This window comes from Chiloscyllium punctatum, chromosome 8 (genome assembly GCF_047496795.1).
Source record: "Chiloscyllium punctatum isolate Juve2018m chromosome 8, sChiPun1.3, whole genome shotgun sequence".
In the NCBI taxonomy this organism is placed as follows: domain Eukaryota; kingdom Metazoa; phylum Chordata; class Chondrichthyes; order Orectolobiformes; family Hemiscylliidae; genus Chiloscyllium; species Chiloscyllium punctatum.
The window spans coordinates 14,961,034-14,987,770 of record NC_092746.1 but is presented as its reverse complement, the minus strand read 5'-3'; the positions used below and the strand labels follow the sequence as shown (position 1 = coordinate 14,987,770).

The 26,737-nt window shown below is 41.1% G+C and overlaps 1 protein-coding gene across 3 annotated transcripts; it reads left to right on the top strand.

Moving 5' to 3' along the window:
- On the top strand, window positions 1-26,515 carry LOC140480384 (leukocyte elastase inhibitor-like). Of its 3 annotated transcripts, none has more exons than XM_072575171.1 (7): window positions 1-105; window positions 2,488-2,664; window positions 12,993-13,130; window positions 15,421-15,538; window positions 19,311-19,453; window positions 19,553-19,720; window positions 25,516-26,515. In XM_072575171.1, exons 2-7 carry the CDS (start codon window positions 2,497-2,499, stop codon window positions 25,981-25,983), a joined length of 1,203 nt encoding a protein of 400 aa, XP_072431272.1. In that variant the 5' UTR covers window positions 1-105; window positions 2,488-2,496; the 3' UTR covers window positions 25,984-26,515. The 3 variants fall into 3 exon arrangements, with proteins under 3 accessions (XP_072431272.1, XP_072431274.1, XP_072431273.1); XM_072575172.1 differs by lacking the exon at window positions 1-105 and adding an exon at window positions 229-278; XM_072575173.1 differs by lacking the exon at window positions 2,488-2,664 and having other exon boundaries at window positions 36-105.
- Window positions 26,516-26,737: the final 222 nt, after the last annotated feature.

The window sequence follows — 26,737 nt, the reverse complement described above, 5'->3', positions numbered from 1 at the left end:
CACGCCCTGAGACTAACAGTATTTAACAATGCACAGTAACACTTTTAGAGAGTAGGAGCAGTGAAACAAGTTTGTGCAGTTTTAATTCTTGCAGCGCGAAGGCAGGTAAGTAATCAAGACTATATTTTTAACGCCATTTGTAGGTATTATTGCTGAGTATCAAAGATTTAGTAAGATAATAAATGAGCATAATTAATCATTTAAGAAGAAGCAAGAGGACAACCAAAGTGTTCGCCAACAATGCTTTTTGAAATAACGTCTCACATATTGCCAATGAGGTAAATTTTAAAAATTAAATATCGGGAAAGACTGCAATATTAATGATGGTACTTAACCACTTAATTCAGTTGCTACTTTATGTTTTTCCTTCAAACATATAATTCAATATGCAAGCAAGGCAAAAGTGAGGACTGCAGATGCTGGAAACCAGAGTTTACATCAGAGTGGTACGAAAAGCAGGTCAGGCAGCATCCGACGAGCAAGAAATATGCAAGCAAGACAATCCAAATTGCTGTTACAATGGAAAGATTTTAAAGCTCCTTTTATTAGATCATTTCCTCTCTGAGGTTCTGAGGATTGAACAAGGGGAGTAGAATGAATTGGTTTTGCTGGAGGAAACTGGTTTGGTTCAGATGGGCTAAATGGCCTCCTTTCATGTTGTAAATGGTGCCTCTGTGTTAAGTTGTGATCCTTAATAATTGTGGACGTTTTAAGATACTTAAAAGCATTCACAAAAGCAAGGGATCTGACAATCTTGACAAAACTGTAATAAGTATAACACTTATGGGTGCAGTGTAAGAACTGCCTCTTTGTATTTATGGTTTTCTGTGATGGTTTTATCAATTTTAATTTTAAGTGGTTTGAATTAATTGTTAGATAACACATCTAACTCAGCAAACTCCTTCTTGAGTCAAGCAAAGTTTGTTCAGTTTGAAATTGAAATAATTAGAACTTCTGGGTCAGTGTTCAACGCTGTCAGAGGAGCCATAATGCAAATGAATCTTGATTTGAAAGTGCCGGTGTTGGACTAGGGTGTAAAAAGTTAAAAATCACACATTATGAGGTTATAGTCCAACAGGTTTATTTGGAAGCACTAGTTTTAAGAGCGCTGCTCCTTCATCAGGTAGTTGTGGAGTATAAGATCATAGGACACAGAATTTATAGCAAAAGTTTATAATGTGATGTAACTGAAATTATATATTGAAAAAGACCTGGATTCTTAGTTAATTCTCTCACCTTTTAGAATGAACATGTTGGTTTCAGTTTTTTTGGATGTAAATCACAAAACATTTTTAAATTCTCAAGTGAACTTCAACAATTGGTGTCATGTCGGCTCAGATAATGCATTGAAGGTGAGGTGCCCTGTGTGAGACTGTCTGTGCCACAGTGTTTAGACTGATTCTAATCTAAAAAAGGGATTTACAGAATCTTACATGGATTCATAAGCTTTTGAGCAAAATAAAATGTAATTCTGCAAGTACAAATTCACCCCACAAACTTATATGTGTGTGTGTGCATGTGTGTGTTTGTATTGTGGAGGGGTGGGGTGGGGTTATGAGTGTCTGTGAGAGAGTGTGGTATGTGTGTGAGTGTGAGTGTAAGTGGGTATATGTCTGTGAGAGGGTGCATCTGTGCGTGTGAGTGTGTTGCAGCACATACAATCCATTCAGAGATCTTTCTGCCACCTAGCCACATGACCTGAACTTTCTGTTGTTTAATTAGGAGATGGAAGGCATCAAAAGGTGTAACATATTAATGCCTGTTTTTTTAATGTCTCATCTGACCCAACTGGTATTTTATCCATGTTGGAGGAGATTTACGCATGATATCCAGCAACTTTAGCCAAGCTGCTGTTGAACCAGGGTTAGGACTACCTTTAGGATTCTTTAGTTCATCAGAAGGTCCCACACTGTAGTCCCAGGTCATCCGTGTCCCATTAACCCTGGCCTTTTAAACCCATCCTGCTACTCACCTCACACTGATTCCTGATGTTTCCCCCATCGCTACACCAAACTCCAAACTTATTCATCAGTCCAGGCTCCTCATTCACCTTACGGGGTGTACCTCAAAATGCAACTTTATTTCTGATATATCTCTTCAATTTTTTTGGATGATTGTTGTTCAGCTGAGTATTTCCAGCATTTTCAGTTTTTCTTTCACATTTCCAACATTAACAGTATTTTGTTTTATATGATCTGTTTTATTCACAGTTTTTGTCTTTGGGTCTTTGTCTGTCACAGAACACTTGACTGAAAGAGCAGATGGACTATCATTTTGAAACAGCCAGGGGGAGGTGTGTGTGATAGCAGCTTCTCTTTAGATTTTCCTTCTCCCAAATGTGTGGAAAAGGCCTGAAATTTTCATTAATTCTTCTGCACAAATGAATGACTGAGATCAGGAACTCAGTTTCAGGAGAATGTGGAATTAAATCACTCATGCCATCCATCGCACATCCTTAACTTTCAAACATGATCTGTTTTTCCTAAGGTTTTCAAAATGGATTCTCTGACTGTTGCAAATACCAAATTTGCCATTCTTCTGTTTAAGAAGCTAAAGGAAGGAAAAGGAAATGAGAACATTTTCCTGTCTCCATTAAGCATCTCAACTGCTCTAGCCATGGTGTATCTCGGTGCTAAAGGCAACACTGCTGCTGAGATGGCTAAGGTAAGGGAAGGTTGAACACATGAATAGGAGATCATGGAGTCAATTTTGCATGCCTGCATTCTTGGTGTGGTCTTTTCATGAATAGAAAGGCTGAATCTGTAACTGGTATAGAGTGATTGATCAAAGAGTCACATATCTGTAATGTTCTCTGCTTAATGAGGAGTTTCACAAAGTCATCATGGGGAAGGTCAATTAATCAGAACTTTAAACGTATAATCATGAAAAAAATTATATTGGACATGTTCTAGTTACATTTGTGCACTATCAATATTCCCTGAAATATTTAATAAAACCTGTCATGTTTTTTTTTCAATGTACAGTTTCTATTATGGCTTTATGTTGCTAGCTTTATTCACATACTTGTGGTGTGTGGCATATAAATCACTTGAATATAATGGGCCTGGAGCTCTTGTTGTGGGGTAGGTGAGGGGCTGCTGTTTCCTTAATCCTATCCCGAAACCAAGGGAATAGGGGAATTAAATAAAAAAGGTGGCATCAGTGGTCCTTTCAAAATTGTTTGGGAGACTTCTGTGGTGAAGAGGAGGTGTGTCAAAGTTTTACCTGCTTAATGTATATGGCTGTGTTGGGTGAAAATGGTAGATCCTTGATAATTGACTGTGCTGCTGCATTGTAAGTCATTTTGGTGGGTGTAATCTACAATTTCCCCATGGTACAAACTCTCCAGATGCACGCGTCTGTTGAAATCTCCACTGATGCCTTACTAAGCTAGGCCTTTGAAAATACAACAACAGTAAGTTTGTAGATAACACCAAAATTGGTGTACAGCTGTAGTGGACAGTGAAGAAGGTTACCTTGGAGTACAACAAAACCTTGATCAGATTGGTCAATAGGCTGAGGAGTGGCAGATGGAGGTTAATTTAGATAAATGTGAGATGCTGCATTTTGGAAAGGCAAATCAGGGTGAGACTTATACACTTAATGGTAAGGTCCTGGGGAGTGTTGCTCAACAAAGAGACCTTGGAGTGTAGGTTCATAGTTCCTTGAAAGTAGAGTCAAAGGTTGATAGAATAGTGAAGAAGGTGTTTGGTACACTTGCCTTTATTGGTCAGTGCATTGAGTATAGAAGTTTGGAGGTCTTGTTGCAGCTGTACAGGACATTAGTTAGACCACTTTTGGAATACTGCATTCAATTCTGGTTTCCCTGACATAGGAAAATTGTTGTTAGACTTGAAAATGTGCAGAAAAGATTTATAAGGAAGTTGCCAGGGTTGGAGAGTTTGAGCTATAGGAAGAGGTTGAACAGGCTGGGGCTGTTTTTAGAGAGATTTATAAAATCATGAAATTCATGGATAGAGTGAATAGCCATGGTCTTTTCCCCAGGGTAGGGGAGTCCAAACTAGAGGACATAGATTTAAGGTGAATGGGGAAATAAATAAAAGGGACCAAGGGGCAACACTTTCACACAGACAGTGGCATGTGTATGGAATGAGCTGCCAGAGGAAGTGGTGGAGGCTGGTACAATTACAATGTTTAAAAGGCATCTGGGTGGGTAAATGAATAGAAGGGTTTAGAGGGATATGGGCCAAAAGCTGACAAATGGGACTAGATGAATTTAGGATATGTGGTCGGCCTGGATGAGTTGGACCAAAGAGTCTGTTTCTGTGCTGTATAACTCGATGACTCAATGGTTCTGTAATTGGCTAAGTTAAAAGTTAAATTACACTTCCTCATAAGGTACGAGCCAAAAAATGTGCTTGACGTCTGTATGGAGATAACTACGTCTTCCAGTTTAAAATCTATAGATTCCGTCTCCGCACACCCTTTCTGTCAGTGTCCAGTGGATCCATTCAGAAGAGTTTTCTTATAGGTATGCCATATGTGAAGTACTGTTCAGGACCTTCTTGTGACACATTGAAACTTAACATGGCAGTCTTCCACCTCGCTGTCATACACAATCCCAGCTGGTATTGGTGCAGCTCCTTCGTGCTTGGGATTTGTATCCAACTTGGGATACAAGGAGTTAACGGATGGGATTTCCCCATTCCCCAGTCCAACACCGGCATCTCCAAACCCATTACATTTGGCTGCGTGATTTCCCCCACCAAATTAACTGCTGCTTGTTTCTGTGGTCCTTTGAGCAGCATGGTACAAACTCTCCAGGGTCTTGATCCTGGCTCCTGCAGGAGTGCCAACTGCCTGGATACCCTGCAGTCCCTTGTGAAGTGGCTTGTGTGCATAGAATTCTAGTAGCTCCCGTGTGACAACTGCTGGCTTGGACTTCCCTGCTGCTGATCACTATCTCTCACTAAAGGATAGAGTCGGTTCTGCTATAATGCGTGTTTCTTTAATGCAAATTGGCTTTAATACAATTGAAGAATTTAGTTATTGGTAGAACACAAACTTTCCTTACATGGATTGGCTATAATGCAAATCTGACCCCATTAGTTTAAATGAGGCAGCTACTGCATGATTTTCTTGTAATGCAAGGACACACAAGACCGAACTATAGTGTTATATCAAAACCGACTATATGAAGGTCGATCGCTCCGATAATAACTCCTTTGTTTTGTTGCCCCCTTCATTACTCCACACAGGATGGAGGTTTGGTGCATTTTCCCTTGTTTGGTTTGGGATGCTCCGATTGATGAATCTTTTTCTCCCAGGCCATCTTCCTAATCAGCCAAAGTTCTGTGTGGGTGTTGTCTGTGGGATTAAAGCTTTTGCAGACTTTCGATGCGAGAGGTCCAATTTGCTCTGTTTTGTGGTATCAGGCTGTGTTGGGTGAAAACGATAGATCCCTGTACTGTGCTGCTGCATCATTAGTCATTTTGGTGGGTCTAAGCTACAATTTCCCCAGGGTACAAATTCTCTGTATGCATGCGTCTGTTGCAATGTTGGCTAGGGCCTCACCAAACTAGACATTTGAAAATACAACAACACTAAGTTTGCAGATAACACCAAAATTAGTGTAGTGGATAGTGAAGAAGGTTACCTTGGAGTACAACAGCACCTTGATCAGATTGGGCAGTCCAGTTTAGGTTCCTGAAGATTCCTGTGAACTGTGACCACAGGTGCCTGGCAAATGCAATTGGGTGCTCTCCCTTTTGCAGCCTAACCGTATTTAATTCCTCCATGGATTCTTCCCTATTGTGTCCTACAACAGCCAGAATTGCCGATTTTATGGCCTGCAACTCCCCTCCTTCCATATTCTGAGGATTGGGTAAGGCAGAAGGATTGTGGGGTTCAGGCACATTCACATTGATTTTTGCCTTCTCAACATTGTCAAATCCACGAAGAACCCTTTGTTGATGAGTGCATTTGACAAACAAATGGGGTCAGCTGTGGACTCAAATATCTTTTGCTCTCTCCAGCCATTGTGCCATTGGAAATGGGTTTGTCTAAGTAACTGGATTATTGTCTAGCTGTCCTGACAGATTTACTGGGTTAATTGGGGCAGAATAAGATTTGAGGGGAAATGAATGCTCTACTCCCTTCTGAAAGGGAGCTACGAGGTCCCAATCTTTGCCACTTTCAGTGTATTTACAGGCTTGTAAATACTTCCTCCCAATCTATCCCATAATTGCAATCCCCCATCTGATTCTCCTATCACAAATGTGCATATCACTTACCTTTGCGCAAAGAGTTTAATTTTTCAATCTCATGCTGGCTGTTCGAATGGTCCATGCTGTGGGCTCTGGTTTCTTTGCCAGTCTGGTGCAGGACTCTGAACACAACCTGTAAGTTATTGCATTTCATGGTCAGCTCATCCACAACCTTTGGCTCTGTCTGAATCACTGACTGTGTGCTGCACCTCTGGGCACGTTCTATCGCACTGGGTCTGAAAGTGGCCCAAGTGTGCTCACTTGGATCACCTGGTTCCTCTGCTTCTGCTCAACTGCTTTGACTCTTGCTTTCTTCAGTTGCTGCTTCCCTTCCCCCAGCTCCCTGGGTATGCCACAGGTACATAAGGACATGCCACGACCTAACTCACTAGCCACACTACCTTATATAAAAAGACATACCTGAACTGACAGCCAGACTTCCCCAACCACTCGGATTCATGACAACCCATAATCCAACAGCCACGCTGAGACAACAACTCACCAGAACGAATGACCCTACACCTATCATTTGCAAGACAAACATAATTTGCAAGATTCCATGCAGGGAAGGATATGGGCCGGGTACTGCCAGTTGGGACTAGACTTTGCACAGCCTGTGTGTTCTCTGTGCCATTTCTCCATTGCATTTTGCAACTAAAGATGAGTCCAAGTAGACAGATCCATTCAGTTGGATGAAGTTTGCTTTGTGTATGATGGAGCTCAGCTGCATTGGGTCTACAAGGGCTAATTGACATTTGGTTCCAGACGAGTGAACTGGCTCCAGAAGACCATTATAGACTGTCAAAGTCATGATGCTAGCATTGGTAGATGTGAACTGCAGGCTCTATTCGTTTCCGTTGTGTTCCATTTTGATGGGGTCAATAAAAGCTCATATTTGGACTTGTCTGATGCTCAGCTGTATGTTGTATTCCCCCTCAATGCCCTAGTGATGAACAGACCTGGAGTTTCATCAGATTGACACGGACTCCCTCATTCGAAGCATTGTCCCAGCCATTCTCCAGCTGCTGTTAGCATTTAGAGAATGGCATGTGATGGCAGGGAATCCAGTTCATGTTCATAACCGACAGTACTGGGCTCCTCCTGGAGACCAAGTACCTCACAGAGCTTCCATTTTACATTGCACCACCTTGACAGCTCAGTTCCACCCATAACACCACACGTGGAGATTCACCACATTGAAGTTTGTCTCCACTTGTCCTCCTTGTCCCTGCAACCTGTCATTACATCTCCTCTACACTCCATCAATGGTGACCGCAGCTGTATTCCTGAAGAAGGGCTTATGCCCGAAACGTCGATTCTCCTTCTCCTTTGATGCTGCCTGACCTGCTGCGCTTTTCCAGCAACACATTTTTAAGCCCTGATCTCCAGCATCTGCAGGCCTCACTTTCTCCTAATGATTTACACCCCACCTCACTTCCCCTAAGCCTGTGCTTTGCACCCTCCTGAACAATCAACACACATATTTGACTGCGACCACTGACTGACTTCAGGCAGACCTGGACATGACTGACCAGTTCCCAGACCACCATCTTCACATGTCTCCAATGATAATACAGAATTCCCCTGACTGCTTATGGTGGCTGAAGTGTCAACGCATTAACAGGCAAGGCAAGAGCAACTAGGTGTAAAGTGAGCAGCCATGGGATGTATCATGTATCCAAGCTATAGCTTTTCAATATTAGTTACCGGTACGCCCTGCAATGTTGGCCTCTATATCCTGAGCGTCTACCACGTCTTGGATTGGAAGAGTGCCATGTGAATCTTAAGGTGTTGTCAAAAGTTGGACCCCAATTTTGGTTACCAAAGAGTGCATGTAGCTGCTGCCTATGGATTATGCCCTTGGTGAGCAAAATGGAAGCTTTCACATCCAATTCGAGGTGAAGTTACAAGGTGCCTTCTCTGATTTCCATGGCATCAATTCTTGGTGTCTTGTTTGTTTGGTAGGTTTGGTATGATAAGAAGTTGGATGTCAATGAGGTGAAAGATACAATTTAACAAGGTCATTAACAAGTAATAATTGCCTTTAAAATGCAATTCTCTGCTGCTGGTGAGGAGATTGCCTTGAAATCCAGTATTCCTAAAAGGGTCTAAGTTGCTTTCATCATTGAGATTGACCTTGTCTGATCTCTTATGTAATTATGCCATAACTTCCACCATCGCCCAAGTTGTTCGGCCCCCTATAAGTCTCCACTTCCTATTTCTTAAATGGGGTGACCAAATGTCCTGAATTTTCTGGGTCTGTTCCAGAATCCAGCTTTTAGAGTCATAGAGTCATAGTGATGTACAGCATGGAAACAGACCGTTCGGCCCAACCCGTCCATGCCGACCAGATATCCCAACCCATTCTAGTGCCATCTGCCAGCACCCGGCCCATATCCCTCCAAACCCTTCCTATTCATATACCCGTCCAAATGCCTCTTAAATGTTGCAATTGAATTTGTCCCAGATATGTTCATTCTCCAAGCATCATTTGTTCTCAGTTTTAATCATCCTAGATCATTGGTGTCTGTGTACTGTCGTTGAAAAATGTGGTACTGGAAAAACACAGCAGGACAGGCAGCATCCGAGGAGCAGGAGAATCGACGTTTTGGGCATAAGCCCTTCTTTAGGAATGAGGCTGGTGTGCCAAGCAGGCTGAGATAAAGGGTAGGGGGGAGGGAATTTGGGGGAGGGGTGCTGGGAATATGATAGGTGGAAGGAGGTGAGGGTGAGGATGATAGGCCGGAGAGGGATGGGGGCGGAGAGGTCGGGAAGAAGATTACAGGTCAAGAGGGCGGTGCTGAATCCGGGGGTTGGGACTGAGATAAGGTGGGGGGGAGGGGAAATGAGGAAGCTGGAGAAATCTACATTCATCCCGTGTGGTTGGAGGATTCCTAGGCGGAAGATGAGGCGCTCTTCCTCCAGGCGTCGTGTGGTTAGGGTCTGGCGATGGAGGAGGCCAAGGACCTGCATGCCCTTGGCGGAGTGGGAGGGGGAGTTAAAGTGTTCATCCACGGGGCGGTTGGGTTGGTTGGTGTGGGTTGGTGGTGTGTACTGTCCTCTTGCACCCTCAGCACAGCTCCATAATAACAGTTGAAGTGTTCCTTATTATTTCCCCACAAAGTTGTTGACTGCTGTTAAAGGGAATGTGGTGGCAACAAATGCTTGTGGAATTTGTGGAAGAGACATTGCTTCAGAAAATGCGCTCCAAGGTTGAAGAAATTCCTGAGACCTTGATACAGCAGCTGGACAGGAGAAAAGAAATAATTTTATGAGAGAAGTTTTCACAGGTTGTAAAATAAATGGTGACCTTATCATTCATAGAATACAGGCATTGCTGGCTGGACCAGCCATTAATTTCGCACTTGCCCTTAAGAAGATGGTGGTAAACTGTTTTCTCAAAACTCTGCCATCCATGCATTGTGGGTAGATTCACTATGCTATTCAGGGGGGAGTGCATGAATTTGACCTACCTGTTCATATCTATTTGTAAAATTCTTATTTATTCACTGTAACTTGTTTTGTACTATTTTAGTGCCATCTTAAGATTTGGCTATAGTATTTTCTATTCCTGCATCAAAGTCAGTAATATAGACTGTAAATAGTTAGGACATATGAAGACCAATTGCTGTCTTCATGTGTCCTAACTATTTACAGTCTATATTACCACTAGTTACATTTTGAAGCAACTGGAAAATAGATTCATTTACTCCTGACTTTCTGCTTTCTGTTGGTTAGCCAATCCTGTATCCAAACTAATGAATTATCCCAACCCCATATGATCTTGTGTGCCGGACTTTATCAAATGCCTTCTGGAAGTCCGGATAGACCATATCTATAGGATCACCATTATCCATATTGCATGTTAAATCTTCAAAGAGCTCTAGCAAATTTGCCAAACATGGTTTATCCTTCATTAAGCCATACTGCCTCTGGATTGTATTTTGACTTGCGTTTTGATCAAATGTCCTATTATTACTTCCTAACCATGATTTGGAGATGCCGGTGTTGGACTGGGGTTTACTAATGAAAGAGTGGCGCTCCGAAAGTTAGTGTGCTTCCAATTAAACCTGTTGGACTATAACCTGGTGTTGTGTGATTTTTAACTTCTGTAACAATGGATGCTAATAAATGCTGAAAATGTGTTGCTGGAAAAGCGCAGCAGTCAGGCAGCATCCAAGGAGCAGGAGAATCGATGTTTCGGGCATGAGCCCTTCTTCAGGCTCATGCCCGAAACGTCGATTCTCCTGTTCCTTTGATGCTGCCTGACCTGCTGCGTTTTTCCAGCGACACATTTTCAGCTCTGATCTCCAGCATCTGCAGTCCTCACTTTCTCCATGCTAATAAATGCCCAACAATAGATGATAAACTAACTGATCTGTAGGTTGTCATTTATTGCCACCCTCCCGTTTTGAATAAGGGTCTTATATTAGAATTTTTCCAATCCACTGGAACCTTTTCCACATCCAGGGATTTTTGGAATATTACAACAATGGATTTACTATCCCTGCTGCCACACTTCCTTGATGTTCCTGATGTAGGCCATCAGGCAATGGGGACTTGTCAGCCTTCAATCCCAACTGTTTAGTGAGGACTGTTTCCCTATTGATGATGATTGTTCTAAATTCTTCCCTTTCTATAACATCTGCATTACTTATTGTTATTGGGATGGTGCTAGTGTCCCCCATCATGAAACCTGAATCAAAATATTGATTTTTGCATTCTCCACTAATATCTCTGCAAATTTGTCCTCCAAGGGACCAACATTCACTTCAGCTTCTCTTTTCCCTTTCACATATTCATGGAAACGTTCGCGACATGTTTTTACATTTTATGCTAGTTTTCTTTAATAATTTAGTTTTTTCTCTTTTGAAGACTTCTGGTTACCCTTTGTTGATCTTTAAAAGTTTTCTAATGTTTCAGCCCACCACTCATCTTTGGAATATAGTACACCTTGGTTTTTTGCCTTTATATAACTTTAACTTTCTTGTTTAGCATGGTTGCTTTGCTCCCCTTACAATTTTTCTTTCTTTTAGAATATATTTTAGTTGGGAGTAATTGAATATCTTCTTAAACATCTGACAGTGCACATCAACTGTCCTTTCAGTCTTTCCATTCAGTTCATTAGGACCAGATCTGTCCTGATACCTATGTATAACTGCAGAACACTTTTGTGGGACTCCACGTTCTCATCCTCCAATTGAATTTGGAATCCTGGCAAGTTATGATCACTCTTCCTGACAGGATTCTTTACTATGAGATCTTTAATTATTCCCACCCCGTTACACGTTACAAAATCCAGAATAGCCTGCTCCCTGGCTGATTCCCCAACATATTGGTCCAAGAAGCAATCTCTAATACATTCAATGAACTCTCCCTCGAGAATACTCTTGCCAATTTGATTAATCCAGTCTATTATACATTATTAAAATTACCCATGATCATTGCTGTCCCTTTCTCACAAACCATCAGTATTTCCTGGTTTATACTGCAGGATATTATTTGGCAACATATCGATTATTGCTACCAGGAACTTCTTTCCCTTGCCATTTCTTATTTTTACCCAGACCGACTCAGTACTTTGATGTCCAGTGCTGGTATCATTTCTCACTATAGCACTTATCTCTTCCTTCACTAACAAAGCTACACTATTCCCTTTTCCCCCTGTCTATACTTTGGAAACACTGAGTATCCTTGGATATTCAATTCCCAAACCAGGTCTCCCTGCAACCGCATCTTATTTTAATCAGCACCAAATCATATCGATTTATTTCTATTGTGCTGTTAATTCATTAATTGGCATCTGTAATAATACTTATTTGTATTAATTATTGATATGATAATACTTGATGATAGAAAATACCCTTCAAATGTGCTACAGGATCTTGCATTGCGATTATGAATAGTTTGGTTTTGAGATTTAAAATGTTGATTTATAGATATGTAAAGACAGATTTGGACATTTAATATGTTAGGGTACTCATTGTTTGGTGGAAATGGTGATGGTTATAAAAGTCTATTTTAATATTAACATTTGCACAACTAAACCTGGCAGCTTTAATGCTTGTTTAAGTATACACTATACCTAGTGATGTGCTTGGTAATTCTGACCTCAGCAGAACTGAAGCAAGTCATTTCATGTTGCAACTTTGTAGTAAACACATGAATGAAAGTCTCCACCGAACAGGATGCGGCTGTTAAGCAAACGACACTTAGCCGATCATACAAATGAGTAATTCGGTGCACTTTCAGTGTTGGTGTAATGGCAGATCATATGCCGTGAAGACAGTTGACCAAGTCAAACAATATGTTCCTTCAATCATCTAGGGGAAGTGGGATGACTGTCTGAACATATTTACAAACCTCAGAACATTGAGTCGAATGTTAGATGGCATTCTGCTGTTGGACAAGATTTACAAAGTTGTCATGGCTGGGTTAAGAATTATTCTGGTAACCAAATCAACATTGTCAGTTGATCTGAGATTAAGTAGCCAAGAATTACTTAACAATTCCTTCTGTATTGCCATGCCAACTATGGTCCAACCAATCAGCACCATCTTCTCATGCTGAATGAGATTGTGCTCCCTTTTGAAATGTGGTTTTCTTGTGTCACAATCCTGATGAGTGCAAGATGAAAAACAATCCCATTTTAGCAACTAAGCTAGTTGGTTCTCTATATATTTGGTCAGATGTTTTGGGGAGGTTCAGGTCAATAGATTTAAGCCCTCTAGATTCACATCTTTATTTTTATTTCCATAACAACAGGTTCTGCATTTTGACACAGATGAAGATGTCCATCCAAAATTCAAGGAGTTGATGGCTGGTATCAATGACCGTGACAAACCTTATCTGCTGAAATTGGCTAACCGTCTATTTGGAGAGGAAACACACACATTTCTCAAAGTAAGATCAGAATGATGAAAATTGGTCACACCTACTGGACATGATACACCATTTCCAACAATTGTGTAAAATTATTGCAAAACAATATAAACATAATAACAATGTTTTGTTGTAGGTAAAATAACAAATCACAAAATGTGAGGCAGCACGTTGGCTCAGTGGTTAGCACTGCTGCCTCACAGCACCAGGGTTCCAGGTTCGATTCCAGCCTCAGGTGATTGTCTGTGTGGAGTTTGCACATTCTCTCCGTGTCTGCGTGGGTTTCCTCCGGGTGCTCCGCTTTCCTCCCACAATTCGAAAGATGTGCAGGTCAGGTGAATTGGCCATGCTAAATTGCCCGTAGTGATAGGTGCATTAGTCAGAGGGAAGTGGGTCTGGGTGGGTTACTCTTCAGAGGTTCAGTGTGGACTGGTTGGGCCAAAAGGCCTGTTTCCACACTGTGTAGGTAATCTAATCTCAAAATGAGAACAACCAGTTCAATTCATTCTTACACCTGAATTTGTTGCAAATACTACTTCCAAGTTAACTAATGCTTTAGGGATAAGAAAGCTTGAGCCTTTATATATTGAACTGTATCTTTTTCACATTCTGTTCTTCTGAAGCATGCAGTTTTTAACATTTACTAATGACACTTCAGGTCCATGCACAGGAGAGCAGATGTCAGTTTTAGTACATTCTGTGCATCATTTTTCTGACTATTTAAGTCAATGAACAGAAAACAGGGGCGGCACGGTGGCACAGTTGTAAGCATGGCTGCCTCACAGTGCCAGGGACCAGTTTGGAGTTTGTACCTTCTTCCCATGTCTGCATGGGTTTTCTCTGTGTGCTCTAGTTTTCTCCTACAGTCAGAGCATGTGCAGCTTAGGTGGATTGGCCGTGCTAAATTACCGATAGTGCCTTGCATGTGCAGGTTAACTCGATTCGCCATGGGACATGCAGGGTTGTAGGGGTGGTGGAGGGTCTAGGTGAGATGCTCTTTGTACGGTTGGTGTGGACACGATGGACCGAATGTCCTGCTTGCACACTGAAGGGTTTCTAAGATTCTAAAATTATGTGTGGCATTAGCCCAAATTTCTGGTACGTATTTTAGTTAGCATTAATAAATACTGGAATGTAAGCTTCCTTAATCTTTCATACTTTTATCAAACTTGCCATTAAAACCAATTCCATGGAAAGATCCTCATATATATAGGCTACACCAGTAGACCATGATACTGTACTGATGTGGAGTTCCAAGATATCATTTGAACTACTGTAGGAAACGTTCAGTCATTAGAACAACAGGGTGTACACCATAAGTCTTGAGGTCCCTGGCACATTTTTCAGTAGAAGTCCTCAAGGGTCACGCTGCACCACAAATCTATTTCAATCATAATTTCAGCGAGTATATGCTTATGTAAGTGCTAAATGTTTCTTTTGTCATGTCTTGTTTGCAGCCATTTGGACAGTTGCAAGTCCTATTGGCACTGTGTGTGATTTTGCAAGCCTAAGTTTGGGGACCTGGAGACCTTCATAGATGCTGCACATCACCATGCAACTTTAATTTCCATATTTTAAGTTGGTCCTGAAATATACTCACCACAAAGCTCCTTTCTATAATTTCCATTCCATTAATTTTACTGCCTGAATGATACATGTGAAAAGTATTGCACAATGATATCAATGTTTTGATATGATGAAAGGATGTACAATTGATTCAGATTGCAGAACTCCTGGTTGAATGTGGATCCCTTTGCTTTCCCAGGGGGCTTGATGTTGTAAACAGGATGTGGTATTGGTATTTGTATGGACAATGCAGTGTTGTGGTATGCAAAAGTTTGTTTCAAAAATCTGGTTGTCAATAATGGCATCTGTTATATTAAGCAATCCAAATCATTATTTTAGCTGTAGTATTTCATGAAGTCAAAAGAAGTCAGTATATACAGCGTTGAGTTTACAAATATCATTAATTAACCCATTCAGACATGTGGTGATCTGTCTTTGAAACAGGTGGGACTTGAACCTACCCTTTTTATAAACAAAACTCAAGCCAAATGTTTCTGAACCTTTAGTTTCTTTGCTAAAATGTAGATCAGAATTCATTCAGTTGTCTGTGTATAGCATTGAATTATGTCGAACATACAACATATGAAGTGGTCCAGTTGCCTTCTCTTAGTTTCAGCCCATGAGCAGATCTTTTTAAATTCATTTTAAGTTTACCTATGCTCTAATGGTTCTCTTGTCGAGAAGTAAACATTTTCCCATTTGTACTTAAAGTGACATTATCATTGATGGTCATTTTTTTTTTCAGACATTCCAAAACTCTGCATCAAAATTCTATGATTCACAATTGGCTGCTGTTAGTTTTCAAAGTCAGCCAGAAGCTGCCAGAAAAGAGATCAATTCTTGGGTAGACAACAGGACTGAAGGTAATTTATATTTGATATTTGTATGACTTATTTGAATTAGACTAGAGGAGAAGTAATTACAAACTATTAAAATCAAAAGTAATATGAATCAGCTGCACTGACTTTAAAAATTAAACCATAACTGCTGTCCTATAAGGGCCTTCTTGTGGTACAGCAGTAGTGCCCCTACTTATTGACTGGGAGGCCCAGCTTCAAATCCCACCTGTTACAGAAGTATATAATAATATCTCTGAAAAGGTTGATTGGAAAATTTGGTTTTCCAAAATTGGAAATTTTGGGCGGCACGGTGGCACAGTGGTTAGCACTGCTGCCTCACAGCGCCTGAGACCCGGGTTCAATTCCCGCCTCAGGCGACTGACTGTGTGGAGTTTGCACGTTCTCCCCGTGTCTGCGTGGGTTTCCTCCGGGTGCTCCGGTTTCCTCCCACACTCCAAAGATGTGCAGGCCAGGTGAATTGGCCATGCTAAATTGCCCATAGTGTTAGGTAAGGGGTAAATGTAGATGTAGGGGTATGGGTGGGTTACGCTTCGGCGGGGCGGTGTGGACTTGTTGGGCCGAAGGGCCTGTTTCCACACTGTAAGTAATCTAATCTAATCTAATCTAATAAAAACAAAAACAAAAAGACGAAGAATGCATTCTTTTTAAGATAGCAGGACAGTTCAATAAACTGGTTAAGGAGGCATGTAGCATGATTTTCTTTAATAGCTGAGGTTTAAGTTACAAAGGCAAGGAGGTTATCCTGGAACTGTATGTAACCTGAGTCAGGCTACACTTGGCTCCAGCTGTAAACAAGAAACTGGAAAGATATGATTGCACTGAAAGAGTGCACAGATGATTTACAAAGATGTTGCCAAGATTAGAACACTTCGTGACAAAAAAAAGCTTGGATAAATTGGAGTATTTTCTTTGGAACTGAGGAGGCTGAAGGGTAACTGAATTGGGGTGTATAATATTGAGAGGGGTTGAGACAGATTATAAATTGAGAACTGTCAATGTGACTTTGGTCGCCTCATTTTCTCTACCCAACCTCACTAATGCCAACCTCTCTCCCCATGAACTGACTGCACTCCGTGCTCTCAGATCCAACCCTGACTTTGTAATTAAGCCTGCTGACACGAGTGGTGATGTTGTCTTGCGTGCTGACCTCTCCATACAGAGACTGATTAGCAGCTGTAAGGACCTCTTCCTCGCTCCTCCTGAACCATGACGTCACCATGGAAAACATCAGGCCATATGCTCACTACGGTCACTAACCTCACTTCATCCGGTGACCAACACCCCTCACTGCCCCCAAGCTCCAGTTTCCATACTGCTCTCACATGGTCCATCTCTGACTCCTTGCTTCCCTCCCTAGACATCCCTGTTTCTATTTTCTGGGGATAGGCTGGCCAACAATATCCATTCCAAATCAACTGACTCCCACAGTTATTTTGACCACACATCCTCATGCCCTGCTTCCTGTAAAAATTCTATTCCTTTTACCCCGTTTTGACATTTCTGCCACATTTGTTCCGATGATGCCAACTTTGAAAAGGGGAGCGCTAAAATGTCCACCTTCTTCCACAACCAGCACCATGGTTAACGGAGCCCTCAGCTGGGTCTGACACATTTCATGCACTTAAGTACTCACCAACCCCCTCCCCTCCCACAACTGCAATAGGATCCACCTTGTCTTCACCTACCATCCCATTCTATCTTGTCCTTGCAACATCCTTGAAAATTTGTTCTGCATTCTTTCCAGTTTAATAACTTTCATTCTATAGCAAAGTGACCAAAACTGAACACAATACTCCAAGTGCAGCCTCACCAAACATCACTTCCCAGCTTCTTTACTATGTGTATTGACTGATGAAGGCCAGTGTGCCAAAATCCTTCTTCACTGCCCTGTCTACCTGTTACTCCTCTTTCAGAGAACCGTGCACCTGAACTCCAAGGTCCCTCTGTTCCACTACACACCTTAAGGCCTTACCATTCATCACGACACTCCTACCTTCATTTGACAGGAGTTTATAAAATCATGGTGGGCATGGATAGGGTAAAAATACAAGGTATTTTCCCTGGGGTGGGGGAGTCCAAAATTAGAGGTGTTTAAGGTGAGAGGGGAAAGATTTAAAAGGGACCTAAGGGCAGAGGAAGCTGGTACAATTACAACACTTACAAGGCATCTAGATGGGTATATGAATAGATAAGTTTTAGAGGGATATGCACCAAATGCTTGCAAATGGGACTAGATTAATCTGGGATATCTGGATGAGTTGGTCAAAAGGGTCTGTATTTGTGTTGTACATCTCTATGACACTAACTGCAGAAGGTGTAACACCAGCCCATTTACCTCTTCAGTATCCAAGGACCTAAATGCACCTTCCATGTGAAGCAGCGCTTTACCTGCACTTCATATAATCTAGTCTACTGCATTCACTGTTCACAATGTGGTCTCCACTGGGTAAGTGGAGCCAAGACTGGGTGACCACTTTGTAGACTACCTACAGTCTGTCTGCAAAAAAGACCCTGACTTTCATGTTGCTGCCACTTCAATACCTCACCTTGTTCCTTGGCCAACATCTCTCTCTCAGGTTTGCTGCAATGCTCCAGTGAGTTCAACGCAATATGGAAGAACAGCATTTCATTTTCCATCGGGCCCTCTATAACGTTATGGACTCAACACTGAGTTCAATAATTTCAGGGTTTGAGGCACCTTCTCCCATGTCCTTACCCCAATCCTGACACATCAGGCCTTGTTATCACATGGTCTGCTATTACACATTGTTGCCACTAATAGTCCCCAATGAATCGTAGCTATTCATTCCCCTAGACTGATCATTAGTCACTTCTTTATCTGTCCAACTGTTTTTCTCTCTCTTTGAACTCTATCTCCCCATGTTGTTTACTCCTTAAGCATTCTCTCCATGCTATCTTATGCATAAAAACCAACTTCTTCCCGGTTACCATCAGTTCTGGGGAATGGTTACTGGAACTGAAATGTTAACTCTGGTTTCTGTCCTCAGAGCCTGCTAAATCTGCTGAGCTTTTCCAGCAACTTCTGTTTTTGTTAAATTAGTGAAGTCCATATTCAACTTATACTAATTAGCCCATGATCTAAGTAAAATATATTATATTAATTAACTCGGTAAGGGTGATTTTTAAAATATGGAGATATTAAACCGTATGACCTCACTACTGCAACTATTTAATTAAATTTACCTCCAGGGGTTTGTAATGAGTTTGGGTCAAAATGCACAATTCCATCTGATCAATCTGAGCAAAACATTAAACCCTGGAAGACACCGTACGCAAATAGGCCATTGCTGTGATTTAGAATAGAATAGAATCCCTACAGTATGGAAATAGGCCCTTCGGCCCAACAAGTCCACACCGACCCTCTGAAGAGTAACCCACCCAGACACTATTACCCTACATTTACCCCTGACTAATGCACCTAACCTGCACATCCCTGAACACTGTGTGCAATTTAGCATGGCCAAATCACCTGACCTGCACATCTTTGGATTGTGGGAGGAAACCAGAGCACCCGGAGGAAACCCACGCAGACATGGGGAGAAAGTGCAAACTCCACAGAGTCAGTCACCTAAGGTTAGAATCAAACCTGGGTCTCTGGTGCTGTGAGGCAGCAATGCTAACCACTGAGCCACCGTGCAAGTTAACATTTATAGCATGTTAGTATCAGAATTGTCAGCTGCAAATATAATGCTGTTTTAAGTATTATACTTCACCTTGCTAAATTGAAGTTGTTCATTTCTGTGCTCTGATTTAGGTAAAATCCAGAACATTCTGCCAGAGAGAAGTATTACTCACAACACAAAACTTGCTCTTGTAAATGCTATCTACTTTAAGGGGCAGTGGAGCAGCAAATTTACTGAAAATAAGACATATGTAAAATCGTTCTGGCTAAACAAGGTAAGTTCCTTTGGCGATAATATTTCATTTATTATAATTTTATATCTTTTACTCTGTCAAGTTTACACAGATGTTAATAATTCATAACTTTCTTCTCAGAAAGAATCCAAGCCAATAAACATGATGTTCCAGGAAGAAGAATTTTACTTGGGTTATATTGAGGAACTCCAAACCAAAGTTCTAGAACTCCCGTACATCCAAAATGAGCTAAGCATGATTATCTTGCTGCCTGATAGCATCAATGATAACTCCACTGGGTTGGAGCAGGTTAGTACGATTATGGACTTAGTATGTTAGCATGAAATGAATTTGGAATGGATGTTGTAGAAATAACAAGGGTAAGAAAATACTAGTGGGAGTGTCTACTGGCCCCCAAACATTAGCTGTTCTGTAGGATGGAGAATAAATCAAAAGGTAAGATTGGCATTGATCAAGGGTGACGTTAATCTTCATGTGGATTGAGAAATCAAATTGGCAGATGTAGTCACGAGGAAGAATTGATAGAGTGTATTTGGGAGAGTTTCCTGGAACAAAATGTTGTGGATCTAACCAGGGATCAGGCTGTTCAGGTAATGAGGCATGTTTAACGAATTCTCTTAGAATCAAAGATCCTCTAGGGTTCAATGATTATGAAATGACAGAATTCAGCACTCAGTCTGAGCACGAGAAACCTGGCTCAGAAATTACTGATAAACCTAAGCATGGGATTGAGGGCAGAGCTAGTTCGAGTGGACTGGGAAGTGATTTAGCAGAAAAGACAGTTGATGAATAGGGATAGCCATTTCAACAGCGAATGCCTCAACATCAAAGATTTATCGCAGTCAGAATAAGGATTCAAGGAAGGGGATAAACTGACTATGGTTAACCAGGGAAGTATCAATTAAATAAACACATAAAATGTGGTTAATATTACTAGCAAATCAAAGGCGTGGCAAGATTTTAAAAGCGAACAAAACACGACCGAAAGAAAATGAGGAAGCAAAATAAACCGCAGTGCAAATGGACAAGTAGTATAACAATGGAGAGTGAGAGTTTCTTTAAATATCTACAAAGAGAGAGAGGCAACAATGAACATATGAACCTTAGAAAACGAATCTGGGCAAATAATCATGCAGAGTCAGAAAATGGTTGAGTAATTGAATGAGTCTTCACTATGCAGTACGCTAATAGGATTCCAAAATTATCAAGAGGGCTAAAAAGGGAGTGGGGGGGGAAGGTGCGGAAATAGACACAATAATTAACACTAGAACAAAAGTACTAGAGAAACTAATGGAACGCAATGGGGCCAAGATATTCCCTGAACCTGGTGGGTTACATCCTAGATTTTAAAAGAAGTAACTGCAGAGGTAATAACTGTACTGCGCGTAATCTTCCAAGAATACTTAGACTGAGAAAAAGTCCCAGAGAAATGAAAAAGCAAGGGAGACAAAAAAAAACAAGAAATTACAGTCTAGTTAGCTTAACATCTGTGATTGGGAAAATGCTAGAATCTATTGTAAAGGTTATATGGCAGTGTATTTAACATAAAGCATAGAACAGTATGGTACAGGAAAAGGCTTTCTGTGCTGACCATTCCGAACTATTCCCATCTCCCTGCACATGGTCCATAGCCCTCCAGTCCCTGTCTGTTCTCAAATGTTGCTATTAGAACTGCTTCTACCAACTCTCATTACAGCACGTTCCAGGTACCCACCATCCTCCATGTAGCAATGCATAGCTTAACTAAGCAAAGTCAACATGGATTCATGAAGAGAAAACCATGCCTGACAAACTTAGTTACAAATGTATTCTTTGAGGAGGTAATAAACCGTGTAGATAAAGAGGAACCAGGAGGCGAAACGTATTTGGATTTCCAAAAGGTGATGGATAATGTACTGCATATAAGTCTACTAAATAAAGTAAGACCCCTTGGGAAGAGTACATTAGCATGGACAGAGGATTGGATAATTAATTGAAGACAGAGAGCTGGGATAAAGATATTTTCAACTTGCAGCTAGTGGTGTGCCTTCTGTCACACAACACTGCGCTTCCACCCCCTGACTATCAAAATCCATGAGTCCCTGGACAATGCGGGCCATTGCCCATACATTGGCAGCCTCCTCTCAGTGTGAGCGAGCTTTGATGATGAAATACAACATTGACTCCAGTGTGTCAGTGCAGCCTTCAAATGCCAAGAGGAACAGGGAGTTCAAAGTCCGAGACCTCAAATCTAGTCCAAAAGTCATGTTCTACACAGCAGCCATGGACTTCACCCTCCTCGTATGCTTCAGAAACATGAATGATGTAGCGTAGACATCTCCGATCTCTGGACAAATGTCACCAGTGCTGCCTTTGCAAAATCTTGCAAATCCACTAGGAGGATAGGTACATGAATGTGACTGTCCTCTCCCAGCTTGCTAATCCCAACATCGAGGCACTGGACAAGCTGAAATGGGCAGGCCACATTGTCTGCATGCCCGAAACAGACTCCCTAAATAAGTGCTATACACTGAGTTTTGCGATGGGAACTGATCACTAGGAGAACAGAAGAAATGCCTCAATGATATCCTGAAAACCCCCTTCAGCAAGTGACTCATCCTCACTGAATCACTTGAGCTAGAATGCACAATCTGGAAAAGAAACATCTGCGAATGTGCCAGCCACTTCAAGTGTCACCATGTGGAGGTCAAACACAAGCAGTGGAAAGGGTTCACAGAATCCTGAGCGACCCCCCCCCCCATCCAACTCTTCAAACACCAGCTTCCCCTCTTGTTGGAATGTCTGCAGCTCCAAGACTAGACTAGTCAGCCACCAGAGAACCCTGCTTCCCTGCAGCCTCTGCAAATCATGCTTGATCCTGAGGAACTGCCAAACAAGAAGAATTGGATTGCCGCAGGAATCAGTGTTGGGGCTACAATTAATTGCAATACAGATTCTATTTGAGCAGATCATGCCACATTTGAGCAGATCAAGTAGACAGATCCAGGGGGTAGTGCTGCACGAGCCTCAGCCCTTGTTTTTGTCCAACAGGTCTGGGAGTCTTCTCCCTGTGAGGACAAGAGTGGGAACTACAGGGAGGATGAGAAAACTGACTCTAGCACTGTGGCACATTCAAAAGTGGGGGTTTGGGGGGAGAGTTAGGAGAAATGTACTTGTAATGGGGGATAATATAATCATGGGAATAGACACTCTTCTCTGTGGCCAGGTGGTGATGCCTGCTTGATGCCTGGGTTCAGGATATTGCATCTTGGCCACAGTGGAACTTTGAGTGGGAAGGAAAAGATCCCATTGTCATGGTCCATGTCAGTATTAACAATATGGATAGAAAGAAGTTCTGCTGAGGGAATGTGAATGGCTCGGTGACTAAATTCCCTGAATGGGTGAAATAGGCTCAGGGGGCTGCATTGCTGACTCCTACTCCAAGTTGTAATGTTTGTCGATGATCCAAAAATAAATAGGAAGGCAAATATTTAGGATGACAGAAGGAGGGGTATAGATTAGGTAATTGAATGGGCTAAATAGATGGAATGACTATATTATGGACCAGGCCAGACCCCATCAAAATATTTTAAGAAGGTAGCCTAGACCCTAACTTTTTCTTGATTTAAAGGTAGATTTAAAGGTGCATGTTCCAGATATAATGTGACTGGTCAAACTATTTGATGTTAAGCAAAATACTATTTATTTAAACACTATAGATAAAATGCAAACAGAAAGAAGAATTTAGAATAACATAGCTCATGGAAAATTTAATTGAACAATAGATTACTAATTACTAACCCATTACTAATTAACTGTTCCAATTCAGTAACATTCCATATACACAGCCCTTTGCAAAAAAGTAAATTCAGACACAGATTATTACATGCAATTCTGCAATCCAGGAGGGAAAAGCAAGAGAGATTTCAGAGAAAATAGCAGCTAAGAATCATTCACTGAAGCTTCTATCTTTCCAAGACCCCAAACAGCTTCTGACTGCTAAAACTAAAACAAACACTAGAAAGCCCTTTTGTGAGAACTGGCCAGTCCCATTCCAGCTGTTTCCATTGTTCCAACTTTCCGAAAATAAACCTAAAGACCTCCTAAGGTATTTACTTAGGCTATCTCCAGTAGCCAGTTTGTCACCTCTGCCTTTACAACCTCTCTTCAAAAAACAACCCAGGACAAAATAACCTTTTTAAATTGACTGCATTGTCACAAACATTTGAGGTGTATGTGAGGTTATGCATTTACAGGCAGGATAGAAGAGTTGAGTATTATTTAAAAAGAGAAAGACCGTCAAACGCCACACATTCCTAGTGCAAAACTCATAAAAGGCTAGCATCTAATTTTAGCAGGTAATCAGAAAGTCAAATGGAATGTTAGCTTTTATTTCAAAGGAACTTAAATGTAATAATATGGAGGATTTGTGAGAACTATTCAAGGTAATAGACCACTGAAATATTGTGAACAATTTTGGTCTCTTTACTTCAGGAAAGATGTACTGGCATTGGAGGCGATCTGGAGAACGTTCATGAAGTTTATCTCTGGTATCTCTTGAGAAAAGGTTGAGGAGGTTGGACTTGTACTCATTGGAGTTTAGAAGAATGAGAGGAGACATTATTTAACCATATAAGATTCTTCGGGGGCTTGATAGGGTAGATGTTATGAGGTTTTCCCCCTTTGTAGGAGACTCTGAGACCAGTAGGTATAATCTCAGAGTAAAGAGTTGCCACTTAAGAGAGGATCTTTTCTTGACTGTGGTGAATCTATCAATTTATTACTGTGGAAGGCTTTCAAGGCTGGGTCATTAAGTATATGCATATTGCTAATCAATAAGGGAATGTAGGCTTATGGGGATGAAACAGAAAGGTGGAGTGGGGGAATGATCAGGTTAGCCATGATTTCATTAAACAGCAGAATGGGCTTCATAGCCAGATGGCGTGTTTCCGCTCCTACATCTTATGATCTTCATGAACAATGGTCTGATTTATGTTGTTCTTCATGTTACACTTGAAGCCTAAGAGGCTACGTCTTCAAACAGTTGAGGATCTTCCAGATTTTCCAAGAAAGATTGTAAACTGGGCCTTGATAACTTGGGTCAGTTATTATATTATTATTGGTGAAGACATCTGTCAGCCAGGTGATGCATCACGATGGGACAGGCTATCATCAGTTTGTCGGGTGTGGACTGTGTTTCAGGTGACTGTGAAACACATTGTAAATACCCTTAATGTTAGAATTTGATGTATTAAATGTTGTATTAATAAGATAGGCCTCCAAAAGTTCTCCTTAGAAATTCATTACCAAATTTATCAATGAAATAGATGTTGGAGTTGTTTGAGTTGAGAGGAGATAGTTTGGGTAAAAATGTTCATAGATGGAAATGGACTTATGTGGGAATGCGGGGCATCAGTGAAAGCAAGCATGTAAACTTTTAAAAGGCTTTCTGCAGTAGATTTTCCTGCTGCCTGACCTGCTGTGCTTTTCCAGCACCACTCTAATCTTGACTCTGATCTCCAGCAGCTGCAGTCCTCACTTTTGCCTTTCTGCAGTAGATGTCGGCATGGGCGGTACGGTGGCTCAGTGGTTAGCACTGCTACCTCACAGTGCCAGAGATCCAGGTGCAATTCCTGCCTCAGGCGACTGACTGTGTGGAGTTTGCACATTCTCCCCGTGTCTGTGTGAGTTTCCTCCGGGTGCTCCGGTTTCCTCCCACAATCCAAAAATGTGCAGGTTAGGTGAATTGGCCATGCTAAATTGCACGAAGTGTTAGGTGAAGGGGTGAAATGTAAGGGAATGGGTCTGGGTGGTTTGCTCTCTGGAGGGTCGGTGTGGACTTGTTGGGCTGAAGGGCCTGTTTCCACACTGTAAGCAATCTAAAAAAAAAATGTCAACCTAAAGTATTGAAAAACAACTTGGAATTATAGTCCAATGCTTTTTGTCTGATCAAAGTGACATTCCTGCTGAATAAAGTGTGATGAAACTATGAAATTGATGCTAAATACATAGGTTAACTGGCAGCAAGAGATTGATTAAAAATGATTCTAAACAAACCAGTAAACTCTATTTTCCATTGATTAACCTGTTTTTTTTCCTGATAGCTGGAGCAGACACTTACATATGAAAACCTTCTCCTTTGGACCAACCAGGCAAACATGATGAAAATCAAGGTCAGGGTTCATCTGCCCAGATTTAAATTGGAAGACCAATTTAACCTTAAAGATGTACTTTCAGCGATGGGGATGACTGAAGCATTTGATCAGGTGAAGGCTAATTTCACTGGAATGTCTGAAACAAATAACCTTTTCTTGTCAAATGTATTTCACAAGTCTTTCGTGGAAGTTAATGAAGAGGGCACAGAGGCTGCAGCAGGTTCTGCAGCCCTCATTAGCAATCGAAGTTTACCATTGGAAACAGAATTTCTTGTTGATCACCCTTTCCTGTTCTTCATCAAACACAACAAATCAGAGAGCATTCTATTCTTTGGCTGCTTCTCTTCACCAGGAGATGAAGTCAGGGGATATAAAGGTGCCCAGCAAATGACGCAGCAGGTTCAAAGGTGCAAATGAAAGAATAATAGGTGGAGAAAGGCATACTCTTGATCAAAATCATTATTTGCATACAGTTATGTCCAAGATTACAGATTACAATTATTGCTTGGTGACATTCTGCTAAATCAAATGATTTAAATTGTATAAGTTCAACTGATTTCCTGCTAGTTATATTGTGCTAATGTAGTAATTATAATTTAAAGATTTCAAACTTTAACATCTCCTTTAAGATGACAGAATGTTTTTAAGTATACTTCATTTTTATTAAATTGCCAAAATTACATTCTGTGCTTTCTGGGCTGTGCTTTTCCAGCACCACACTCCCCACCCCAATCTCCAGCATCACTTTCTCCTACATTCTTAAACAGTCTACTACTGTTACTCCAAGCTGTGTTTGATTCCAATAATTCGCATGATCTGATACTTCAAATTAAATCAGTGAAATAAAATTGTATTATTCAGTAATTCAAATGACCTAATTAGCAGGAATAGGATATTTTGGATTTTCTTTATTTTTAACAGTCATGTGTTTTGGCAACCAAATTTTGATTGTAAGATTGTATCACTTTTTAATTGTATCATGTTTATTTTTTGAAAAATAAAGTACTTTCATTGTGATCAATGCCAATAGTTTTGTTTTATTGAAAAACACACCACAAATAGACCAGATCTAAAAGTTGAAGTTCTAAATTGGAGAAAGGCCAATTTTGATGGTATTAGGCAAGAACTTTTGAAAGCTGATTGGGGCAGATGTTTACAGGTAAAGGGACGG